The 26629-nt window shown below is 38.6% G+C and overlaps 1 protein-coding gene across 1 annotated transcript in view; it reads right to left on the bottom strand.

Moving 5' to 3' along the window:
* The window catches only part of csmd3b (CUB and Sushi multiple domains 3b), a 312509-nt gene that overhangs the window by 22867 nt on the left and 263013 nt on the right, over nt 1–26629 (bottom strand). Inside the window, exons 44-58 of the mRNA XM_063899320.1 lie at nt 25621–25809; nt 24514–24691; nt 21307–21452; nt 17316–17396; nt 16542–16655; nt 16136–16324; nt 15775–15933; nt 13154–13342; nt 11909–12094; nt 11269–11463; nt 9423–9596; nt 5768–5941; nt 2124–2309; nt 1357–1542; nt 306–479 (exon numbers count right to left, since the gene is read on the bottom strand). Coding sequence (XP_063755390.1) covers nt 306–479; nt 1357–1542; nt 2124–2309; nt 5768–5941; nt 9423–9596; nt 11269–11463; nt 11909–12094; nt 13154–13342; nt 15775–15933; nt 16136–16324; nt 16542–16655; nt 17316–17396; nt 21307–21452; nt 24514–24691; nt 25621–25809 — 2520 coding nt within the window. The remainder of the gene's footprint in view (nt 1–305; nt 480–1356; nt 1543–2123; nt 2310–5767; nt 5942–9422; nt 9597–11268; nt 11464–11908; nt 12095–13153; nt 13343–15774; nt 15934–16135; nt 16325–16541; nt 16656–17315; nt 17397–21306; nt 21453–24513; nt 24692–25620; nt 25810–26629) is intronic.

Genomic DNA, 26629 nt, shown 5'->3' with positions numbered 1-26629 from the left:
TGTGTGTGTGTGTGGGGAGGGGGGGGCAGGTTATGCTCCACAACCCTTTTAACAGACAGGGACTGATATGTTCTCTTTTCATTCGCCAGGCCTAGCCTCTATCTGTCCATCCATCCATCCCATTATCCCTTCCACTGAGTGCAAAAGGGCTAAGAAATTGGGCCTGCATGAAGTGCTCCACACTCTGTTGAGTCTACATGTTTTTAGACGTCTCATCTTTCATCTACATCTCCCATCCATCCATCTCCCCTTGTGATAGGGTGGGTTTCAAAGTCGGTATATTCAATAGAGGTTAAAATGGTTACCAGAGCAGAAGGGCATGGGGGCACTCCACATCCCGTTGAGCTGACACGTCCTGGATGATTCTCCTTTCAGCTGTCTCCCACCCAGACAAGAGTATCGAACCGTTGAACCAAATGTAAACTTATCTCCACTCAGCACACCGTTAGGGGGAGAGCCGGGATGACCGCAATCCACAACTAGAGATCAAAAGAGAGGGAGCGAGATGAAGGCAGGAAAGACAGCTATTTTCAACTAAACACAGCTTTGTGAGAGGAGCTGCATTAAGTGCCGTCAAGAACTCAAAGCACAGTTTCAGAAACTCACATGTAAGTGAAGGATTATGGGTAGTAAAGAAACTCAGACACACTGCTTTCAGATATGTTTTGCACGCCTGGATTTATTAAAGCAATTTGTTTAAAGTGAGCAGTAATATTTAACAATCCGAATCCAAATATGTATATATCTTTACAATTTTTATATCGTGTTTTTACCTTGGGTGAATCTGTACTGTCCTGTGTTTCACTCTCACTCTGTTGCTGCTTGACATAGATTTAGACTTTGGATATTGAAATAATGTAAAAGTGACTTTTACTTGTTTTAAAGTCTGTATAACTAACATTAAAGCGACATCATTTTCTTGCCCTTTTATTCTTTGTTTATATCCACTTAACAAAAGATGATTCATCAAAAATGTCATTGTTTATATATAAATAGTATCGACATCTCTATGAATAAAAGTCAACAGTGTTTTTTCAGAAGACGTGAACTTTAAATGCAGCCACATTTAAAGTGTCCAATTAAAAAAGGTGTAAAGGTTAATATTCGTTCTGAGGTTATTCCCATAGCCAAGGAACACATCACAAACAATGAGAAGACTGCTGTCCTATTGCTGTCTTCAACATGAAGGACCAATTTGTTCAAAAATAAATAAACTGCATTATGTGCCTTTCGTATAATTGGATACGAGACAGGTGAGGCAACAGTAACTAAGGGCAGTCAGGCTTAGCAAAGGCAATTCACTATCTTTTATTCATTGTGGAATCAAAAAGACAAAACAACACAGATCAAACAAACCTATACATTCGGGCAAAGGTTTGTCCCACTGTCCAGTAGGTTGACATGTCAGCACAGGTGATCCAAACAGGTAAAACCCCGGGTTACAGTCGTAGAAAACCACAGTGCCAAAGGTGAAGTTCCCATGCTCTATTTTACTCTGCCGAATGGAGTTGGCTGGGATACCTGGATCAGAGCAATTGACCACTATACACAGAGAGACACAGAGACACACACACACAAGTACACACAGAGAGAAAAGCATGTGTTATTTGGCTTAAACCAGGGAGAGTCATTTCTCTTCCTTCTCTTCCTCTTTCCGCCTGTGAAATAATAAAGGGCTTAAAAAGGAGATTAATTAAGGATGGTGTTTAAAATGGTAAATATGGCAAATGACATGATGATGGCAGGTTTGAGTGTTTTGGATCCAGCACCCATGCAGGGTAATGCTTGCTTCCAATAGGTTGCATTGTACATTTTACACGATTCATTGGCATTTCATTCTGTAATCTTGGTAGAACGCTTATAGCTTGTGTACAAGCTTGTGAGCAAAATCAAGACATTTCCATTCATGAGGCTGGAGTCAGGAGGGATGGAGAGGAATAAATCTAGCTCAAAACTTCAATAAATTAAATAAAGGATGAACAGTCACTGAGCTGAAATGAAACGGGCAGTGGTAAAACATGGGAGAACCATCTTGGGAAATGCAGAAAGGGTAAATAAAGATAAGAGTTTGGATGGTAATAAAAGGTAAGGGATAAATAAGGTTAGGGGTGAATACACTTAACTTTTCTCCCCACCTTTACACGTTGGGGGCGGATGGCTCCACTGGCGGTTGGCCTGACACTGAGCATGTGCGGGCCCCTCCATTTCATAACCCCGGTTACAAACAAAGCTGACCACGTTGTTGAGGTTGAAGCCGTTTCCCACCGTACGACCATATATGGGACTTCCTGGATGGCCACAGCTGATCGCTAAAGGGAAGACAAGAGTGAACCGTGGATACATGGAACAAGCAGATTTTTCCATTTAAATAACTCTATTTTGAGATAGAGCTTACAAATTAGCATGTCGCCGTGTGTCATTGTGTTTAATAAGGATTTCTTAAAAACCTTTATTAAACCGCATGGAAAAAAAGGAAATGACAATTTGTACAGCTACTTGTATCTCTTTTATGCATGTTTTTTTAAAATTGTATTTCTTTTTTTCCCCTTTGTGCTATAAATAATCTAACAATGCCCTTTTGTTGCTGACCACTGATCTAAATGTTAAGTCTATTTGGCAAAAAAGTGTTGAATTTTCATGACAAATTGACAGATTTTCTCCTTAAATTCAGAACATCAAATTCAGCAAAATCTCCTCCTGAAAAAAAGCCACTAAAACGTATAATCTCTTACAGCAGCAGTTCCCAAACTTTTTTGACTCAGGGCCCACTTAAGAATTAAAAAAAAATCCACGGCCCTCTTTCAACCATAAACAATACGGAGGCTAAATAAAGTTCTCAAATTACTTTTCATTTCATTTATAAAAGGAGCTGCCCATCAGTAATAAACAGAAACAAGAAACTAAAAAGTGAGGGGCTGTCTGCAATAGGCAAATTAATAACCATTTAATTCAGAAATTGAGAAAACATAACAATTGCACATGTTACACGCATCATTTGTAGTAAGGTTAATCACACATACAATGGTGCAGAAAAAACCAAAACATCAAAACAAGCCAAAACAAGTGCATTAAATTGATAGGCCTGAAAAAATGCTGTAAAAGCAGCATGTAGGCTCAGCCAGGAGCAAGAGATCGCTTCGCGTTGGGCTCCCTGATCAGCCTGTTGGGTGTTTCCCCATAATGACCACAATGATGACTGCACATTATCCCTTACTTATACACTACGGATGTTTAGTTTTACCAAAACCAACCAATCAGGTGCCTTATCAAGGTGGTCCAGCGGGAAAGTTCCTACTATCAACTTCCAATTTAAGTTTTGAAAAAAAAAATATATACATATATATACATTTAAAAAAAAATGTTTTGCAAATTATTTGGCGGCCCACGCATAAAAATCCTATACAATATATCGCAACCAAAAATAAAATACAATAAACACAGATTTGGGCCAAATTGCAATTGCTTTTTAGTCAATCATAAATAATTATGAGAAAGCTTGATGATGGAGCATATAAAGCAAGGATCTGTATTTCAGGACAGCATTTTAGAATATTAGATCTTGCAATCATCTGCATTAGCATTAAGCGTCCTCTGCTTGGCATTGTGCCTCATAATTATTCATTGTGTTAACTTCACTCACTGGAGCTACTTAGAAGTTTGTGTGTGTCCCTTGTCCTCATTGTGCTGACAAATGGGTTTTGATGTTGTGTAAACAGATAATTTAACTACCCCCCTTTTAAAGGAAAGGAGAGGAAAGGAAAGGAAAGGAAAGGAAAGGAAAGGAAAGGAAAGGAGAGGAAAGGAAAGGAAAGGAAAGGAGAGGAGTTTGACCATAGAAAGAACACGGGAAAGACACAGAAGAGGAGGGTAGAAAGGTGCATTGGGAAAAGGAGAATAAAAAGGAACTAGAACAGATGAAAGCGATAAGAAGAGCAGACAGGAAAGAAAGGGAGGAAGCCAAGGCCTTGTTTTCACTTGATCAGTGAGAATCAGAAGTTTGTGGGCCTGCCTAAGATACAAATGTTTTCGACACTGTCAGCATGCCCTGCAGATACACACACACACACACACACACACACACACACACACACACACACACACACACACACACACACACACACACACACACACACACACACACACACACACACACACACACACACACACACACACACACACACACACACACACACACACACACACACACACGGCCTCATCATCATTCTGTGTTTGTGCCTCTAAACAAGAGCCTCTCATCTACATAATTACAGTATAATTTGGCTGTAAAATGATTTCCCTCAATAACTCCTGCATGAATAAACACAATAAAAACAGCAGAGCACAGAAACAGCAGATACACACACTATCCTAAATACAAAGAAAAATACTTACACAAAAACATATTATCTAATATAAAGTCCCCATGATGACACTTCTTGTCCTTTAAGTGTCATAGTCAAAACATTTTACAGAGGAAATAAACTCCCTTTCAGGCCACTGCTAAAATGTTGACACTGCTTCACCACCTACATCTTTTAAACATGGTTCTGATTTAGTGAACAAACGGGCTGTCTCTCTGGGGAAAAGGCGCCTCTAGCTGGCTTGAGTTGGCTCATCATCACCACCTTAACAGTGCCCAGTTTGTGCCTCAAAACATTCAGGACGCCCACAGTAAGTGACCATTTTTAGAAGATTTTTCACAGAAGCCTGGACATTTCAGAGTGGTCTGCTTTATCCTCAAGCCTAGTAATTTATCTCAGCCAGACCACACAGGCAATTTGGCCCTCTGGCACTTTATATAAGACTGCTGGTGTGGATCTGCAGAACCTCAGGACCATTTGGTGAATACATCAAAAACATGATATTTCTCAAAATACAAACCACATGCTGGCTTAACTCAATATGGAATCACTGTTGAACAAAAAGGTTTAATTTTGACATTTCCACCCTCCAGTGAAATTTGACTGGGGTTTATCGGCTCTAACAGACTAAGTCCCTTGGTGCTGTGTTCATAAACAATGTTATAGTAGCTACTTTTTTAACTGAATATGTTCTTACATTTGTTTCTTATTAAACCAATTTCACACAGCTGAATCTACGACTACATTTTTACCAGTTGAATTAAATTGTGGGTAGTTCTAGGGCAGGTTTTGACAACAATGTAGAAAATGTGCACTAAAACCAGACGGTATCTTTGGTTGCTCTGTATATTTTTGGCTTATTGTGAGTCAGACAATATTATAGACTTGATTACTGGACATAGCCTCAAAAAAAGGGGAAAAAAAGAATTGGGACAATGACAAATTACCCTGCCTTCAAAGGTAATGTTCAATGTTATCACAATTGTAAAGAAAGCGTTGTGAGGCTCTCATTGTGTGTTTTTACTTAGAGTTTGCACTTAAGAACACATTAAGGCTGAAATACATTTTTTAATGAATGAAATTGTTGTTGTCAACCGCACACACACCACAGCCACACAATTGCACACTAACACCAACATACCTGAAAAGGTTGTTTCTTGTTAGTATTCCCTAATTCATTGTTTGTGTAACCACTGAACTATAGCAAACATTTTACTTCAGGCGTTTATATAATGATTTTTAGAATGGATCAGGATACACGTTCTTCCACTACTTGTAATATCATTTTTTCTTAAATGATAAGAAGCCGACCAGATCTTAGGTTATACAGAGAAAGAAGTGAAGTAGAGGTTTTGGGTTAATTTATCAGATAATGTGAGTCTTAAGTGAGAGTGTGTATTCCTTACATATACAGACAGGCAGTTGTCCAGACCACTGGTTGTCTTGGAGACAAATCCGCACCGATGAGCCTATTAGTCGAAATCCAGGCAAGCATTGATACACGACCGTATCACGGTAACCAAAGTTCTCCCCGATCACCTGACCGTTCACAATGCCCTCTGGGATTCCACAGTGACCGGCTGAAAGACACAGAAAGACATAGAGACGACTCAGAATATACGTGTCCTACAAGCTGCCTCAGAAACATCACTGCTGAATACTTTGTGGAGGCACCCACTTTTATTTGTAAACGGCCTCTCTCACTATTACTGATGTTAGCATCTATACCTATAAATATAATTCTCTATGATTCCAGTTCTTGGCTGTCCTACATCTACCTAATATACACACACATTGATATATACTCTTCAATAATAATTAAGATCTGGAGATTTCCATGTATGATGCTCTTAAGTGCTGCTCTGATCTGAAGGGGTAATTGTAGATGTATTTTTTGATCTCACTTCAAAGAAATCCAAACAGTCTTGCCTTTTCCTGGAAAATGTTGCAACAGACAACCGATTTTTAACACTGCAAATCTTAAGGCTTTGATTTCAGGTTGCTGTAGGCTCAATTTTTGGTGCATGACCGAACATCTTCAAATGTTGACTTTAACTTTAAAATTGCAATTTTACTTTAACAAATCTCCTATTTTGCCATGTGATCAAGGGCAAAACTGTTTTTCAAGACATTGATATTTTATGTTTCAGGCTCATACCCATGATATGCAGGCTCTGGGTTACAGGGAGACTGTGAGAATCTCAGAAACACAGTAAGAATGTAATCAAGCCTTGGAGTTTTAAACAAACTTTGCAGGTTTAACATCATCTTGGCTTAGAAGACAGTTTGCTGCCTCCATATGGGACATTAAGATGTTAAACATCTGCTGAAACATTTTGTTAGCCTGTAAAAGAAGCAATTGCCGCTTGAAACCTGTTTATCTTGTCTATGAGACATTTGACTCTGAGCAAACACATGCCATGAAACATCAAAGATGGAGCACAACAAGCGCTATATCATCAAGAAAAATATTACAAGCACTATCAAATTGGACAACCAGTCATTTATGGTAAAGTCTCACATGGGAATTTACCCCCATTCACAGATGTGTCGTTGTGCAATGCTGTCAAAAGCATCCATCTTTTAAATGAAGATGTTTCTGTGGTTTTAAACAATCAAGCTTTACCGGAAACAGCCAATCAAACAGGATTCTCCCCAAAGGTCTAATTGATGCACAGCTCTAATGCAAGATGTAGGACGAAATGCATTCCCAGAAGCTTTGGATTTGGTATTGATTTGGTTCTTTACAGTAGATAAAACTTGTTCATCATTTAGCTCAGGGACCTTGGGCTCAACAGCGCCCTCTGTGACTGGATCATGAGCTTCCTAACGGGCAGATCCCAGGCAGTGCGGATGGGGAACATTACATCCTCCACCTTGACCCTCAACACCGGAGCCCCTCCGGGTGGGAGGGTTGTGTGCTCAGCCCTCTCCTCTACTCCCTGTTCACGTACGACTGCGTGGCCACACACAGCTCCAACACCATCATCAAGTTTGCTGACGACACGACCGTCATCGGCCTGATCACAGACGGCGACGAGACGGCGTACAGAGAGGAGGTCAGAGCCCTGACATCTTGGTGCCAGGACAACAACCTCCATCTCAACGTCAGCAAAACAAAGGAGCTGATTGTGGACTACAGGAAGAGGCAGAGAGAGGCACACCCTCCCATCACCATCAACGGGACTCCTGTGGAGAGAGTCAGCAGCTTCAGGTTCCTCAGGGTTAACATCAGTGAGGACCTGACATGGACACATCAAACCAGGGTCATATCCAAGACGGCTCGACAGCGGCTCTTCTTCCTTCGCAGGCTGCAGAAGTTCAACATGGACTCCAGGATACTCTGCAACTTCTATAGGTGCACCATCGAGAGTATCCTAACTGGCTGCATCACCGCCTGGTATGGCAGTTGCACCGCCCTGAACCGTAAGACTCTACAGAGGGTGGTGAAAACTGCTCAGCACATCACCAGGACGGAGCTGCCATCCATGGAGGACCTCTACACCCAGTGGTGTAGGAAGAAGGCCGGTAGGATATTAAAGGACCCCCATCACCCCAGCAACAATCTGTTCTGTCTGCTGCCATCTGGCAGACGGTACCGCAGCATCCGGACCAAGACCACCAGACTCCAAGACAGTTTTATACCACAGGCTATAAGACTGCTGAACTCCTGAGCTCTGTGAATGTCTATTCACATCTTTTTATAGTACACACATACATATATATATATATTATACACATCTGCCATACATATCTGTTTATAATACACATATCTATATATTATACATATCTGCCATATACCTCTGTTATACATAATATATGCATCTGTCCATACCCCTCATTCAACCGTGTAAAGTATTTAAATACTTTCAATGTATTCCACATATGTATATATTTCACATCCTTAAATCTTTATTGTTGTTATTGTAAATATTGTTCTCTCTTTTTGCACTATTTTATTTATCTTATTCGCACCATGTATGTTGAGTTGTTGGAGGAGCATGGGACATAAGATTTTCATTGCCAACATATATGTTGTATATGCTGTGCATATGACCAATAAAACCTTGAAACCTTGAAACTTGCGCTGTGACTTCAATACAAAATGCAAACAATGTCAAAGACAGCCATGAGAGTGGGAAAGAACAGAAAGAGAAAAGGTTGCTCCACATAGCCTTTGTCCTTCCACATTGTCTTTGAGATTTTGATGACTGTTCAGTTAAAGGGCATTTCTAAAGTGAGACGATTTTTGCTTTCTTGAAAATGTTGCAGAAAGTTATGTATAAAGAATAGACATTAGTAAGAACTGTATTCTTCAAGTTTCATAATTGAACTTATGATGGTAATTATAACTTTAATTACAAGACGATTGGAATTAAGAAACACAGCTATACCGACTTTAAAATTAGCAAAACAAGAACAGTAAAGACAGTGTAGGTTCAAAAGACAAGTTAAAAGTTACTGACTGAAAATGATGTTTATAGCAATTTTTTAGGGCTCAATCCATTTATGTTTTGACAGAGCCATGCTTTCTCATCACTCTAGGTTAAGTTCCATTGAACCTTTCTGTTATAAATTGCATCTCATATCCCCCTCAGCCTGTGAAGTATTCTGGGAAGCGCTGTTTCTACCGAGGCTTCATGGAGAAGTGACAGCAACATGTCATAGCATCTGTTAACTTTTGCTGGTACTGTGACAGAAGAAAGAAGATATATATATATATATATATATAGTATATATATATATATATATATATATATATATATATAACATTCTGAATTTAGTGAGTACACAGCAGGAGCTCGTAATAGTTTTTCTTGGGAGGTGGACGAGGGCAGAGCGGAGCAGCTGTGCAGACCCTGCCTTTGATACCTTTCCTCATTAGCTTGACTTGAAAACAATCATTCAAAGCCCCTTTTCAATGGTCAGTGTTTCAGAGTGGCATGCAGTGATATGACTTCATTTTAAGTCTAAGTATACAATACAGTTTCTAGATATACTATAATAATTATCTACATACTTACATGTTTCAATGCATTACTTATTCCGGTTGTTACGTACCTAGACATCGAGTTTCTGTTCCACTCCAAAGCCCAGAGGACAGGCACTCTCTGACAGCTGACCCCACGAGCATGAAGCTGGCATCGCAGGTGTAAATTGCTGTAGCACCAAAGCTTGTCTGAGTACCGATCTTCTTACCATTGGGAGGAGATGGCTGCTCACCACAGGATATGACTGAAACACACAGGCAGAAACAAGCAATTTTAAAGCACTCGTGCAGCAATTAATTATGCAGCAGGTTCATTTGAGTTGTTGGTAAAGAACATTGCTTTCGAGAGAGTATGCTACGGATGCTTCTTACAAATCTGGTGTTAATGCATTTTTTTACTACGATGGAACTATTTCACAATGGCTGGTGAAGAATATAACAGCCATTTTGGAAATCTCACACTTCTATAAAGGTAAATAACATTGATTCAAAATGTCAAGAAATCCCCACATTTGAAATAACACATGACAAAATGTCAAAGCTAAAACAGATTGAAAGAATGAGCTGTTTTCCTTTTACAGTTACTTATTTATCACTTTATTTATTTTAATATAAATTATGTTTTGTTTTCATGGCCCATACTTTCATTAGTTTCATCAAGAAGTACATAAAACCCTTCTGGAGTCAGCATGTCATTGAGTCCCTGGGCAAGACACCTCACCCCAAATTGCTCCTGTGGGGATTGTCCACAGTATTGAATGTATGCAAATCGCTTTGGATAAAAGTGCCTAACAAGTAACATGTAATTAATAAAGTAATCAGAAAACATTCAATGATTCTGAAGGAAAATGCTTATTTGTGGAGGATTTAAATGAGAACCTTTATATCTATCTCTTATCTGTCCTTTAAATATGAACTACCAACAGCTGGTTAGCAATCGTAGAAACAACGGGAAAAAGCTAGGAAGGCCCAAGAACATTATTGTCATTATTTAAGTGCAAAGAAATTAACAATAAAGGGTGCAAAGTAGCACATATAAGTTAAAATAATTAATAGAAGTTATGAAAATGAAAATATTACATAACTGACAAATGTTATCAGTAGTGTTAGCAGCATGAGTGATGTGCTGTTGAATGTGTGGTTGGTAAACTGAACATAATGAGTGGCTTGGAGTGACATGCCGCCGTGATGGCAGCACATCAGTCCTGTCAGTTTGAGGAGACGTCTTAGTTCAGTAGTGTCGCAGATTTTGGGGAGAAGCTGTTTTTCACTCCAGTTGTAAGTGAACCCGCCTTCCAGCAGATCTAAAGCTCACCCATATAATATTTGGATATTTTTTTCACAACTATTTTATCGTTTTACAAGGGATTTTGTGCCAGACTATTTCTTGGCTTGGATCAGTTGCCAGGCGACCACAGGAGATTCCAGAATTCGATTAAGACTTTGCTGTTACTATTTGCACTAAATGGATCAGTGAAAAAACACAAGATTAACTAACACTGGCTGTCACTATATAGTTGTACACACTGTACCATTGCACCTTGTGATATTCATATTCATACTATTATATCTATTTGTATTCATATGCATATTTATGCACCGTACTCTACCCTGCTGTTCAGATATCCTATTTATTGTAACCAAGCAGCACATCATGCATTTGTATTCTTATATACAGTATATATACATATATATGTATAATTGTCAAATGTATGTCAGACTATATAAAAACTAAATAATGTTGTGCTAGTTTTTTTATCTTATATGTTTGTTTGTATTTATAGTTTTTTAATATTCAGGTGTGGATTCAATAGTTGGAAGAATTCTAATGCCTACTCATTTAAATATGCATAATGGCTGGCTTATTTCTGATGTTGTGTTTCACTTGCAGTGGGTAAGTGATTTTGTTTTACTCACTCTGGCAGTGTGGCCTCTCATTTCTCCAGCTCCACACGCCAGTGGATAGGCACTGGATGTGGGCGGGGCCTAATCTGTAGTATCCCGGATCGCAGGTGAACACGATGCGAGTTCTGTATTCGTAGTGCGAGCCGTTGACAATCCTCCAGCGGCCGTGCTCCAAGGAAAACGACCCGATGCTGGGACACACCACCACTACAGAGACAGAGGGAGGAGACAGTAAAACAACATTAATAACACTCATTTAAATAACAACCATCAATTACCATTTTGAAATTGTGTCAGATATTGAAATGCTGGCTGAGAGTGGGGCCAAGCCATTGTTAAATATCAAACAGATGCACAATAATGACTCCATTTAAATAACAATGTTCCAGCCAAAAAAAGCTGCCACTCAAAGCGTATGGTAATTATATGTTGCTGACAATCTAGTATTTCACTTAGTTTAATCAATGATAAATCAATTATTTTGCACTATGTTGTATTTAATGTTAAATATGTGGTTTCTTTGTCACTGATGCAATAATTCTCACACCACACTGATATTTACATTCATGCAATTAGGTATTTCAACATTTATGACACTAGAAGACTTGTTATTTGTGTTGTTAATATTCCACTGACACCTAAGGTTACTCACCAGAACATCGTGGTATCTTGTTGTGGTTGCTCCATGTCCCGTCAGGCTGACAGATGGCTGACGTCAGCTCTTTGCTGGAGAGTCTGTACCCGTCGTTACAAAAATAGGAAACTCTTGTTCCGACGGAGTAGTCGGCTGTTAAAACGCCTCCATTTGTAGGAGCCTTGGGCACCCCACATGAAACAGCTAGGGGAGGACAAATACACAGTGGTTAAGACAACATGCAGAAGGACCCACACACGCACAAACAAACACACACTTATGTCAGGAAGCAGGTTTGATACTTGTCCAAATTGTTTCTTGGGATTCAAAGCTACTCAGTGAATTATACATTTTTTCTGTAATGAAGTCATCCAACTAAAACTAAAATCAAGAGACGCTTCCTCTTCAGTGCCAACTAACAACAGACATCCATCTTACAGAAAATGCTGCTTCACAGTCCATACTTGTTTTAAATAGACTGGTTTGTGGGGCAACACAGCATGTAATTAGAGTGTCGACAATCTGCTATTCATCCTTCATTTGACTTTCTTTCGATACCAGCTACAAGCTGTGCCCTCCTACCATTATTTGATGTTTGGAGTAAGACAATACCATGTGCAAATCTCTTATAGTCTTGGAAAATAATCTAGTATATTCTGAAATTACCCATTAAAATAGGAAGCAAATAAAAGGTTACGAAACAGTCTTCAAAAATACAGTCTTTTTTTTGCTCTTATGTGTTTTATTTAACTTACCAAATAATAATATAAATTATATTTGGAATTCAGAAGCATCCTCATGTGAATAGTGACTCTGGCATTTACACACCCACTGAATGTGCAGTACTTTTATTTTGGAGCGAAAATGATCAAAACAGTTTTCACTGTTTTAATAGCATGGATAAGTTGTATTTTCTCAAATAACCTACATTTGTTTTGGCAATTCAATCAGCTACTTTATTACCAAGTCAATAAGCAATCTGACCTGATTGTCACATTAATGTAGCCGACCAAAATTATTTTATTAGCTCAATTAGCATTCCACTTAAATGGTTGGCAACATGACAGAATGAATGGGTGACACTGTAAGTGCAATCAATCCTCCCTTTCAAAAAAGCTCTCCTTTTTTCTGAAATGTTTACATTGTTGCTAAAGGTTAGTCACACCGTTTCCAAGCTCATATTTATAATAATTGGTTTTTACACATCACTTATACAAAATACTAAGTGCAAACACAGTAATAAACACAGGAAAACAAACACACCTTGACACGCAGGTACAGGAGAGTCCCATGTGTGGTAGCCGAGTGACGAGCGGCGGCAGGTTGCTGTGGCGTTGCCTATGAGACGGTAACCACGGTCACAAGCCCAGCGTACCACGCTGTTAATATGGCCGCCGCTCTGAGAGGAGATAGAGCCGTGGAGCGGAGAGTCTGGGGTCGAGCAGTACAGCGCTGGAGTGGAGGAAACAAAACAAAGCACTTAGACCTCATAATGACCTCGCATAGTGTGGCTCACTGCAGCACAAACAGGAAGTAGAAAGTTAGAAACCAAGCAGAAGTGTATTTTACTACTATTATACAGTTGCTATTCTACAACCATGGCTACAGTGTTATCCTGTCACCATATCATTGAACATTACTTGTTACTTAATCTAAAAGACCATTGATCTGATTCACACAGAATGTAATGAAAGTCTTTTTATAAAGGTTAAAGTGTTATTGACCGTACAATGGGTAATGGCTATCTTTTATTAACACGAGACAGAAGATTATTTACCACAAGACAGAAGGCCAAGCGATAATGGACTTGGCAAATGTATCTTGTTTGTGAGTAAATTGTAAAATGATTACAGGCTGCAATTATATCTTAAATTGTGCATTTGAAACATGCACAACAGTGTATTACAGACATTAGATGAAGTAGGATGTCATCACTCCAAGTAATGTATCTCAGAAAAAGTGTTGAGCTAAAGAAACTAAAAGTTCTGTGAACAGAATTATTAACAACCCCATTTATAACAGAATTATACCTTTCCAGCACGTCTTAAAACCCAAGTGTTTCAGCTAATTAGGATCCGACAAGCTGTATGAATGCTAAATAAGAAACATAATAAGTCTCTCCTGGCAGTGTTTTTCAATCAAACAATCAATGAGTAGAATTACTGTAGATGTCAGACACCTTGTCGAACACACTGCCCAAAAATCAATGGCTATAAAAGCAATTTTATGAAATATTCCTCAACAAGGAAACATTTCCGCTTTACCCCGGACAATATCGGCAGCTGTGGGCAAAACAAAAGGGAATTCTGCTGAGGAGCTTGGCAACAAGTTATGCAGATAGTTTGTCGTTTGTTCATAGATTATCCCTTACTGTCCGTCTCTGTCTCCTTATGAGATGATGTCAGTATTTCATAAGATAAGTTACAGGCAGTTTCATTATGCTCCTCAGTCAAACCATAAAGATGATCCGGGCCTGGGTCCAGTTAGATGTTGACTTTGGCATGTAGCCTGGCCTGTAACTCTTCAAATTGGACACAGGCCCAAACATAAGTTCTTAACTGACCTTATTTATTAGTGATAAACCTGTTTTATATCCCTCTGCTCTGTCACCGGCCCAGGCTCATCAGTGTGGTGCTTTCATATCAAAATGTTCAAGGACAACTTGTGAGTTGGTGGGAGTTTTGTTGCTATTTCTGTGCTTTTTCCTTGCATTGAAGATACAAAATGATTATGTGAAGCAATAGTTTTTACAGTGTGTCGGTGATTTCTAATTAAAGCTGTCTGACAGATCATATTTCTAAACAGCGTTAAAAGTCGGTGTGCCAGCATGTACTGTAGGAAAAGCAACAAGATGAGCTGACGGCCGCTGATTAGATTCAGTCCAGGCTCTTTTCCTTTTACAGTATTTTAAGATTGATGGCATTAAACTGCTGTTTCAATCACACAATAACCTTTTCTAATGCAATGCCAGCTTATCTTGTTATAAAGATGATGTTTCTTCTTAAATCAGAAGACAGAAAGAAACCAAATGTTGACTTAATTTTACAAAATGGTCAATATAATCTTGGAGTCCAATTTGAAATATGTGATTACAAACTGAGCATATTTTAGCAGGAGGACGTTGTCAAATACTGGTTCGAGGCATAAAGAATCAACCATATTAAAAAAACCTACAACACATGTTTAACAATCCTTGCAGATGCTCACATTAATCACAGCCACTACAGAAGGTTACTGAGGAGGCTTTTCTGTTATGATTCAGCATATAATTCATCATACAGAACAGTGGTGTTTTAAAGGTTAAGGAAGCAAACTACTGAATAGATGGTATTAAGTGAAAAAGCAAACTGAACATGTAATGCCCCTCTCCTTAAATGCCAAAATATGCCCTTGAATAAAGCACTCAAGCTTCATTACCCAAGTGAAGGTGCTTAATAGCCAACAGTCTACAATTAGCAGATCCAGGTGGAAGAATGTGTGAATGCAAAGACAGCATCTGCGCTCATAAAGCTTTCCTTCAATGAATTAAAGTTAACAACTAGCCTGTAATGCAATTCAGTAAACTGCTTTAGGAGACAGACAGAGGTGAGATCAAAAAGTAAACTGAATATGAAGAATCAAATGTGTGAGATGAAGTTAATGATACTCTTAATAATTAATTTCCTTTTTTCCTATAATCCACTTTCTTGTACAATCTTTGTTCTGAAATCTCAAATTGAGAAACAGTCTCAATGTCTGGATACATGATTAACTTACAATAATGACACAACTTAGAGGGTTTAAAAACTCCTCCAAGTGCTCCATTACTCAGAATGTCTCTCTGTTCGTATTACCATGCACTATCATGATATAAAGTAGAAGTAAAATAAAGTTGGGATACATACTTTGGTACTCACCAACATAGCGAATTTTGAAGCCTTTCTTGTTCGTGCCATGGTCTGAAGACCAGCGGACCAGGAACTGGTGGCCGGAGGTTGTGAGGTTAAAGGGCGTAGGAAGGTCGCCGCTCAGCGTTGCCAGAGTGGGACTGTTGGCTGTGGGACCTGAGAGAGATGAAGACAGCGTAAGAGGAAAAAGAGAAGAGAAATAAATAAGGAGAATCAAAAAGGAAAGTACAATTAAACTTGTTTTTTTTTCTATTTTGGTACTTTTTATTTGTCCAGTGTTCCCATGGTGAAACACCGGACTGGAATGGTCCTATGGACACCATTAGACTTTCTGTCAGTGTGTTTTTTATTTGTTTACCATCAAAAATCTCCAACACGTCAAACTCTCTCTCAGTGTGGAAACCTTCAAAGGTGATGGTGACATTGTATCCTTTCTCTACTGTGATGCTCCATGAACACATCTGGAGGTTAGGGTAGCTTTCTGGCCAACCGGGACTCAGGATGACACCCGACGAGTCGTATCGGACATCATGTGCAGGGCACTGGACTATAGACAGAAAATAAATAGAGAACCATAGTTAAATAAGTATTCACTACTTTTTGTTACAAATATAGTTATTGTTCAGGCACACACACACACACACACACACACACACACACACACACACACACACACACACACACACACACACACACACACACACACACACACACACACACACACACACACACACACACACACACACACACACACACACACACACCTTGGCATGTTGGAGGAGGTGCATCCATCTGTAGTCTCTCTCCAAGGCGACAAGTTAGAATCTCACTGCCGACCAATGAGAAACCAGGATGGCATCTGTACCTGATGATGTCACCTAAACACGCAAAATGGATATGAAGTGTTAAAAAAGCAAATACCTCTACTCCGCTACATATGACAGGAAATGATTGTTCTTTTTGTACATTGGAAAGATTTATTTCAGGTTTTACATTAAAAAAATATACATATAATATCGTAAAATATATGCTTTTTAATACTATCATAAAAATTATGCTTTGTTATAACAAATTACAACTATTACTTACTTACTATAATATATATATATATATATATATATAAAAGTTAGTGACTTTTTTTCTGCTTATTAGTTAGTTGTGATACTTTGAGTAAATATTTTCTAATAATGCTGATGTACTTTATAAGAGTAAATATTTAAATGTATAACTTACACTTGCAATGAAGTATTTCTGTTGATGGGTTTTGCAATTTTTATTCAAGAAAAGGATTTGAAGACTCCCTACAATTTAAGGTGCATCATAATGTGTGCAGTGCTGTCAAGACTCAATTTTGAAATAGATATACATTAAGTGTTGCATGTCTGTATTCACTGTATTCAGCTAATGAGTATCAGATGTTAGCTTGGATATCCTTTATTAAAAGATGATATTGGGGCTGGAAAGTTACAAGTCTTAACTTTGCTTCCTCCATCAAATTGACATGTCTAGAGGCTTTGCAGGAAGACAGACAGACTCACCTATCTCCAACTCTCCGTCTTCCATCAGCATGTCAGCATTGGGCACCTCTGGAGGAGGCTGGCAAACCCTTAATTGGTACGCTAGGAGAACAGACACAGCAGAGGAGGGGAGAGATGACAAAGAGGGACATTATATAAGGTTGTGAGAGGAAATGTGGTCTGTAAACCCCGTAATAAAAGGGGGATTGTTTGGAAACTAGCAAGAAGTAACTTTTTTACTATGAAATTTACCTGAACAATATGTAAGCTTTCTGTTGTAGTCTGTACATTGAGGAAACTTAGAAATACAAGTCCTTACTCAACCTCTTTTCTGTCAATTTATTTAATCCAGCTTGTTTTAGATTACGTTTATTTTTTAATTAAGGTGATCCGGATAACAAAGCATGGAATCAACGACAGAGCAGCTTTACATATGCAGCACTGTCTTGAATCTTTAAGAAGGAACTGAATTCACAACCACTGAGCTGAGGGCTGCAATCAATACTACTGCATGACCATAGATCACTCACTAACAGAGAGAAAGAGAGGGAGAGAGAGAAGGGAGGACTAAGGGTAAGAGAGAGAGAGAGAAAGGACTGAGGGCTATAAGTCAGGATGAAATTGACTATGAAAATGAGACCTGCCAATAGTATCTGCTGCTCTCATGCATATCAAAGCCCTGTGGTCTCTGTGTGTGTGTGTGCCAGTATATGTCCATGTCCGAGTGTGTGGGGTGAGTGTAGCGATGTCTATGTGTCTGAGTGTGAGAGGAGAGGATCACTGTGAGTAGTCATTGATCTCACTAAGCTCCACGACCATTTTTTATAGCTGCTTCAACATTCATGTCACAGTGGCTCCCTCAGTCTCACGTCCATGACAACATTATCCAAAACTGTAATGGTCGTCATCTCTGCATGGAAGCATTGGCATTCAGAACCTGAACCCAGAGATAAATAAATAGAAGGACAATGACAAAGATAAACATCCCTAAACCGTGGATTGATGCTTCCTTTGGGGTTCATTTGGCATTTCGAACCAAATCCACACTTTCTCAGCTGTCTCCGAAGCAAACGTTGACATTCTGAAATTCAGTTGCATCACTTACAGACTCTGAAGATTAAATGTTGAAACTTTATGTCTAATTGTGCCAACCTTCTGCTGCCAGAGAAGGTGACAATTCCTCCTGTGTGTATATATATATATATATATATATATAAATAAACAAAGACTGCATCTGGACTATCAAAAAGCAATCTTGCTAACATCTTGTTTACCTGCTGTACGACTCAATTTTACCTCTCTTTCTTTTTATATTGTCTGATAGAACAAAATTGAGAAAATGATGTTAACAACCCCTGCCATACATGTCATCCCCTTTCCCTCTTATCAATCAACACCTGTCACTCTCTGCTGTACATCCTCAGATAAAGCAGAAATTACAAATAAACTTGAATGAAAATTAACGGTACAGTTCCCGTGTGAGTGTGACAGCTGATAGTTAAAACCTGCCAACAGAAATTCATTAACACCCTGACTGTCTGAAAAGGGAAACTCTTCTAGCTAAAACAACTTGACATGTTTTCACTATAGAGCATTGAACAGAAACTTTTGAAGAAGTGAGAATAAGCTTCATGAGAGGGAGGGCGGAAGATGTGTACATATATGACTGAATGTTTTGTGAAGGCTAAAGAGAGAAAAGAAAGCTTTACTCATTAGGAGCCATTCTGTCAAATTAAATATTCCTCCTGAAATGCACCCTCTCAGGAACTTTCTGACAACAATAAGAAATATAAGCAGTTTCTTTTTCGTTTAAAACTTATAATGCTAGAATAAAGTTAATTCATTCTTTCTGCATTTTATGCAGATCATTTTTAGGTAATTTCTCTCTTATTCTTCACTTAAAGCATAGGATTAACAAACGTTCCCATTGCTATAAATCTAGAGAGCACACATATTGTAAAAAGGACACTATAGTTAAATCTTATGAATTCAAACAGAGAACCTACAATACTGCATTTTAACATGATGGTGGTTTCCTACATGTATGCAAGTTGATGTACAAGTTGCAGGTTTAGTGCTTGTTTCAAAACAAAGGATATTACCACTTCAAATAATTGAGTCTGTGTGGTCAGCATTACATTTCTTTCCTCAAAACCGTAGATGCGTACATAAAAAATGTACAGAAGCCAACGTGTCCGAGGTTTGCAGGTGAACTGAGAATAAAGACAACTGCGGGGGGGGGGGGTTCATCTTAAAGCACAGTTGAAAACAAAGAGAGGCTAAGTGCACTGAAGGACAACAACACACAGATTGAAAAACTGAAACGCATAAACAGCTTTGACACAGAGAAAGAACAGATCAGAACCAGCAAGAAAACAATCTCCAAAAGAGCTGTGGAGGAAGGATGACTGTGAGTCTGCGCAATGGCAACATAACAAACTCAGGCTGTTGTAAAACATACTGATACACATCTCTGAGAGCATTGTGCCAAGGCTAATTGTTTTTGTTGACCAACTTTCAGGTTTACTTTTGCCTTTAGAATGATAAATTAGCTGCTTGTCCACACTAAATTGTTTTTATTAATGTAATCATAAAATCAAAAAGTTTGTTTCACTTTAGATTGTGTCATTTTTTTCTTGTGTGGTGAAAGCTAAAGCTACTTAAGCCTTCAAATTAATCTGCCAGAAATTGAAAGACAAGTGGAGGTAAACAATGTTGAAAGACAAGATTAATGTTCACAAAAAGGTTAAGTTGAAGTTACATTTTTCTTTCTCTTTTCAGCCATTTTCTGTAGTGCCGTTCTCCATCCGACAAAATCAAGCTACTGGAAAACAGTGCAACATGCTAGGAAGTCAGAACGAAAAAGAATCAGAACATCTGCTCCCCTATTGTGTATCTAGATAGCTGATAAATGAACAAACATTCAGCTGTTCAGTGTCTCTAAGCTTTTAATCGATCAGGCATTTGACAGAGAAAATATACCTTTTCTTCCAACAATAGCATCATTAAGATAATAAATTCAGCAATGATATCATGTGTACCTCACATTACACTGATCAAAATCAGAATAAAGTTTATTGCCGGGTACGTTACACACACAAAGAATTTGAGTTGGTGTCTGGCGGTGTGGATATAAACAATCTAAGAAAATAAGCTGCAAAAGTAGGTCCAATGACAAAGATAATAAAAATAATTATTTTAAAGAAACTATTTAGCAAGTATTTACACCAAATTTAAGTTTAAATATACAAGTAACCTTGAAAGCAAAAAAGAACAACCTAAAAAACACTTGAAAATATGGCAATATATGGCAAACTACAGTGAATTGATCCCTGGTCTAAATAACTGAATCCAGAATTAGTTTGACAAAAGAAAGTCTGATCCATTCCTTCTATAACCAAGCAAAAGAGACCTTGAAAAAGTGAAGAAATACCGCACAAAAGTGAGACACATATGGCATTTTCTGAAGTGTTGTATGACACATTTTTAATGTGTATTCCTTCTTTAATAATTTAAATCAGCTGGATAAACATTAAGCATGGTTGTTTGAGTACACTCAGAGATGGAAGCTTGCAAATGTTTAACACATGTTAAAGTGTTTACTAAGAAAAGCTGTCTGTAGCAGAACTGGCATGAGAAACATGAATAGCAACACTGTGACCCTAGACCCTTACTGTACTGGTAGGCAGCGACTAAGACGACGGCTTCATTCAGAGGGTAAAAAGTTCACATGAAAGACCAAACAATCATGAGTAAGAATGAGTCAAAGGAAGCAGGTCTGAGTTGATGAGGATGGAGTTGCAGAGAGTCGAACACAAACAAACAGATCGATGCCATCACTGCTGCAGGAACTAATGATAGCATTATAGTTTTACCACTATACCTCAGAACAACACAGCCAACAGCAGAGCAAGTAAATGAGAAAGGTATTGTACCCAAACAAATTCAATCCAATGCTTCCATTACTAGCTCTGGGGGAAAAAAAAGAAGTATAATGTTGTTACGGTCTCACCATGGTAGCTCAAGACAAAGAAGCCGGCTCCAGAGAAGTCTGAGTGGAATTTGATGAGTATGATGTTGGAAGTCGAGTAGACAGACTCCAGAGCTGTGTTCCCGCTAAACTGGCCAATTTGAGGAGAGGATTGGTCTGGACCATCCCTACAAAAGGAAAGAAACAAGGAAAAAGAGGCACACACACAAAGAAAGCTTGTGTTACAAAGTAGGGGATCAGAGACTAAAGATCCATAAAGAAATGGAAGTGATCTTTCTTTATAGAACAATATGAGAGAAAAATTCAACCCAAAATCTAATTTGAATAAGTTATTGCAGCCATTTCTAACAGTTAAAAGGCTATTTGTGATGAGGAAATGGTTTATCCGAGGCAAAAAACAAAGAAAGAAGACACTTGACGATATTCATGAGGCAAAACCTGGAGCTGCTCCATTGACTGCGAATGGAGTCGGACATTGTCTGACAAAATGCCGTCGCCCAGAGTGATTGTGCATGGTTATAGGCTCATCTTCCCTCTTGCAAAAGAACCCAAACTACAATGTCGGAAAGCTCATTTAGACATACAACTTTCACAAACTCAGATTCCACTCAACTCACAGCATCTCCTCTTTGTCTTCGGATAACAACACAGTTCAAAGCCCCGGCTCTCTTATTCTTGCTTTGGGACGCTCAAGTTCATAAATATTGATTGAACTGTCGTCAGATCGTAAGAATAACAAATGCGAGTCCTCTTGTAGACTTGGCTTTAGTTTTGCCGCTGATATCAGCCTGGCATTCATGAAAAGTTACACAATTACCAGCAAATGCAGACAGGGGGACATCTGTCAACTGGCAGGTCATGCTCTGTGTGCAACGCCGTGAACATATTTCACCTTTAATGACCGACCCAACAGCTGTCAGACTGGAACTAACCAATAGGTGGCTCATTATCAGTGATGAAAAAGTATCATCATGAAGTTAAATGGAATAATTATTTCCTGCTGGTAAGTGTTTTTCTATGTGGCCAATTATACCTGTCAGGTTATGTTAGGAATGGTCCCCTGCTGTGATTCACATTGCTGAGGCCAACACACACTTACATTTATGAGTACATAATGGCAACATACAGAGTACAGTTTAGTGTATAAAGGTGAAGTCTGTGGCATATATGATAATACTTACAATGGAATCATGTAGTAAGCCTCTCAGTTTGAGACCAATTAGCAGACTAACTGACTGTCAGGTTGGCTGGCTCTGGACCGAGGAGACCGCTGTGAAAATCACACCTTTACTACAGACACTGGGCTCTCTGCAGGAAGCCAACTTTGAGGCTGTGTGACTGAAATTGTGAAGTTTTTTTTGTACATTTCAATGTGAGTTCACCAGTTTGTCCACTTTTCCAAGTGACAGCTGGGTCAGGAACATGCTGTGCGACCGATTCATGGACTTCACAGATTCGGTTGTGGGTGGACAGCACATGGCTCAACTGTGTGTAGATGTGGGAGAGGCAGGCTTTATATAATTTTTCAGTTATGAACTACCAAACATTAAAGACCTCTATACACTACAAAATCCTCAGCTATCTGGAAGCAAGCTGTTGCACATGATTGTATTTTCAGCGACTAAAAAGCTGTGAGAGGCAGTCCTCCAAAGTCAAATGGGTTTAGATCCCAACAAGTACTTGCATTTTGTTCCTATCATTTTGTTATACAATATCTAGCAGCTACTAAGTGAATCGTTTCAAAGAGGTTATAGCTTTTCAAATTGAGGATTTGCTGTTTTTAAACTATTTGTTTGACTATTGTGTATTTGCATTCTCTGGCTTTTAGATTATTGGTCAAAGCAATGTGACATGACTTGGGGTTGTTAACATGTTCTGACACTGAATAAACTAAATGATTCATCAATTAATATTGAAGACTTAAAGTAACTCATGGTTTCGAGTGTGTATGGATACATACTTGTTTAAAGGTATCTCTTATTACCTGTTGGTTGAGTGATTATGATTTTTTTTCACCTTACATGTGAAAGAAGGGCAAAGAACTGTTCTCAGACGGTCGGAGATAAATGTCCTGAGACACAATGTGGTGTACCACAGGGAACCGTGTGTTGTCTGCATCTAAAATAGGACCTCATAAAGTAAAGTTTTCCCAAATGTAAGGTGGATTTAACTAGAGACTGGGAGAAACTGCGGTACAGGACATTGTAACTTCAATCATTTATTCTGTAAGAGAATACATGCACTTTTTTTGTCTATGTCAGCTTTTCTCTTGAGATGAAAGTCAGTGTTTATACGTAAACTCTTATATAAGTTGATCTAGGTACTTGTTAGAAAAGGGACAATGGTTTTCAAGTTTTTATTTGGAATAAAAATATAGCTTTCTGAGGGATAGGGAAACAACCAAACCCTGAAATCTGGAAGGTTGAAAGTACTTAAAAATATGAGAGGCATACAAAAGTACCAGACGATTGGTCCTTCTGCGTTGGTTAAAAATAAATGGGAATGTATTTCCAGCAAATTATTTCTCACACTGTTTTTTTTGTTTGTTTTTCCTTCCTCGCCCTGCCTCTCCATGTCTGTATGCCAGGTGACGTTTCTAAACTGCACCCTGCTGTCTATTTATAGGAAACAGGCTTTAGCTATAGAGAATGGGCAGCTGCATTGCAACCAAAGAGAAATAGATGATACAGCCTATTTATGGTGCTGTTGCCACCTTGTACAGGCAGATAAATGTGTAACATGGTATCTAAGCAGTGTTTAAACTTTTTGCATTGACAAGATGTCTGCTGCTGCCATTGTCTGCTCTCCTTAGGAAGAATGATGAAGTGAGAAGTCAAGGCCGGGCAGGTAGGGAGAGAAAGACGTAATGTATATTACTTATAAAACCAATTGAGCCTTGGAGACAGTGTGAGAGGCAGAGGGTAAAGGGAGAGATACTTACGGGTAAAGAGGGACGGATAAAACATGACAAGAAGGAAATTATGTCAGACTAGCTTTATATTCAGGGGGAGACGTCTGTAGTCATAGTAACCCTTGCTACTGTTTAGCAAATTAGTGGCCATCTCTGAAAGGTTGTAAAGAGCACAACTTCCTGTGTGAGAGAGGTGGTGTGTGTGGCAGAAGTTCTCGGCTTATGTCGAACAAAAAAGATTTGTCAGCGGCCGTACATCATGACGATGAACAGTGTCAGTTTAGAGGTAAAGATGTAGGGAAACAAATAACACCTACCAGACAGTAATGTAGTCATAAATGGGCTCGGTGCTCAGGACAGTGAAGTTGATGTAAATCCCGTGTCCAGGAGGAACTCGGACACTCCAAACACAGTCCTGGAAGTTGGGATATTCCTCAGGGTGGCCAGGAGAGTAAATGGTTCCATTTAACGATGTGATGTTTCCACCACAGAGAGCTGCGAGGCACAATATTAACAGAATTACCTCTAATAAATTACCAGTAAAGAAGTTTTACCTTTGAGAGGCTTGAGTGATGATCTGGATGACTGAGAGAGGACACATATTTATTCATATAATGACCACTGCATAACAACTAAATGGCTTTAATAAATTGTCAAACACAGAGTCAAATTAATTCAAGAAGAGTTGATTAATTGTTCTTGCTCTAAAGTATAGGCTTACAGTAAAAAAAAGAACAAAACATGGATTAGTGTGCAGTTACATGTCAAAACACTAGCACAATATCATTTAATTTATTAATATTTCACTGTGGCAATGTATAAAAACAACGTACCGGATGCCTCTCCTATGCCTCAAGATTTATTCTACACTCCTTAACAGTTTAGCTATTTTGCTATGCATCCACTTGACAGAGGAACAAATCAAATGTTGTGTTTTTAACAACAACTGGTTATACTTGAGTAGAAGTACAAAGGGAAATACTGTTTAAAATACTATTGTTAGGAAACAGTGTTGGCAGCTATGAATACATCACAAACATGTATAGGTTAAACAGTTACAGCTTGGAGGAAGATTATATTGTTTAATAATGTAGTAATAGGTTATCAGAGTCATCAGCATAAAAACAACATAACCAACAGTCACAACAGTGACAGAAGAAATGCTGAAATGCTTTAAAAAGCATTTACAAGTTAGGAAATTCATTTTCCTTCAAAAGTTTTACTGGACTGAAAGAATAGTAAACCAGCCAAATACAATATGTACTGTATATGTTTGTCTGAGAAATTGAACTATTCAATACTGGCAAACCTAACAGATAGAAAATGACTAACATTATATGTTTCCACAACAACACAGCACAATGTCACATCTCGCTGTCAACAAATGAGACACAGTCATTCTGACACAGTTAGTTCTGTGTTACCTTCACATCGTGGCAGTGGGTGATTCCAGTTCCTGCTGATTCCGTGTAAACATGTCAGTGACGCCTCGCCAATCAGAGAGTATCCGGGCAGACATTCAAACGACACCGTCATCCCTACACTGAAATCTGTGCCAATCACGATGCCGTTTCGAAAAGGCCGAGGGTCTGGACAACTCTGGAGCTGGTAGGCTTGAGACACAATAATCAAGATTAGGCTGAAAACTAGTACATAAAAATACATTTGTCAGAGAAAGAGATAGTTCTAACACTGAACAGTCATTATCCAGTTCAAGAAAAGACTAACTCAAATTCCTCTGCCTTTTCTTCCAGTAGCAGAAATCTCAATTAACACTGACATACTGTGTGACATACTGGAGAAACAAAAAATAGCAGCTGCAGATCTCTAGACACAAATTAAGATGACTAACTTTTTGAAAAGGAAGTCATGCACCAAACAAGTTCATCCTTGTTATCTTGATGTTGCCAACATTCTCCCAATTTAAAACTGACAGTCTGCTATATAACTGTTTTTGTTACAGTGAATTTTGACAAACAAAGTAACATGAGTCAAGTGTTTGCATGACTGAAGACAGACAAGTGACTGAAAAAGACACTGGTTAGGAGAAATATTAGAAGGGGAAATAATAGTATTCAGATTTATTTTTCCTGTTTTAAAACACCTTGGCAGTGCCCTGTCATGAGATAAAGGGTTTTATTCATGAGTCACTGGAATTTGCACATAAATAGAATTAGCCATAACACATTGAGGCTATCAAGGAGATATGTCATAATAAAAATACAACACCTTCTGAAAACCTTTTCAGTGTCAGATAGATTAAATAGAAAACTCATCTCATCACCAACAATTCCTCCAAAATGAGATTTCTACACCCTGACTTTTTTTGGCAACTGCTTTAGAAGTCAAGAAACAGTTATATTGTTGTCTGACAAAGGAAATCATTTTATTGTCAGTCACTTCCTTGGAAATAAAGTCAATAAATAAGTCAAC

The sequence above is a fragment of the Eleginops maclovinus genome, chromosome 13, assembly GCF_036324505.1.
Source record: "Eleginops maclovinus isolate JMC-PN-2008 ecotype Puerto Natales chromosome 13, JC_Emac_rtc_rv5, whole genome shotgun sequence".
NCBI classification, from domain to species: Eukaryota; Metazoa; Chordata; class Actinopteri; order Perciformes; family Eleginopidae; genus Eleginops; species Eleginops maclovinus.
The sequence above is the reverse complement of the archived record's forward strand: the minus strand, read 5'-3'. Positions and strand labels throughout refer to the sequence as shown.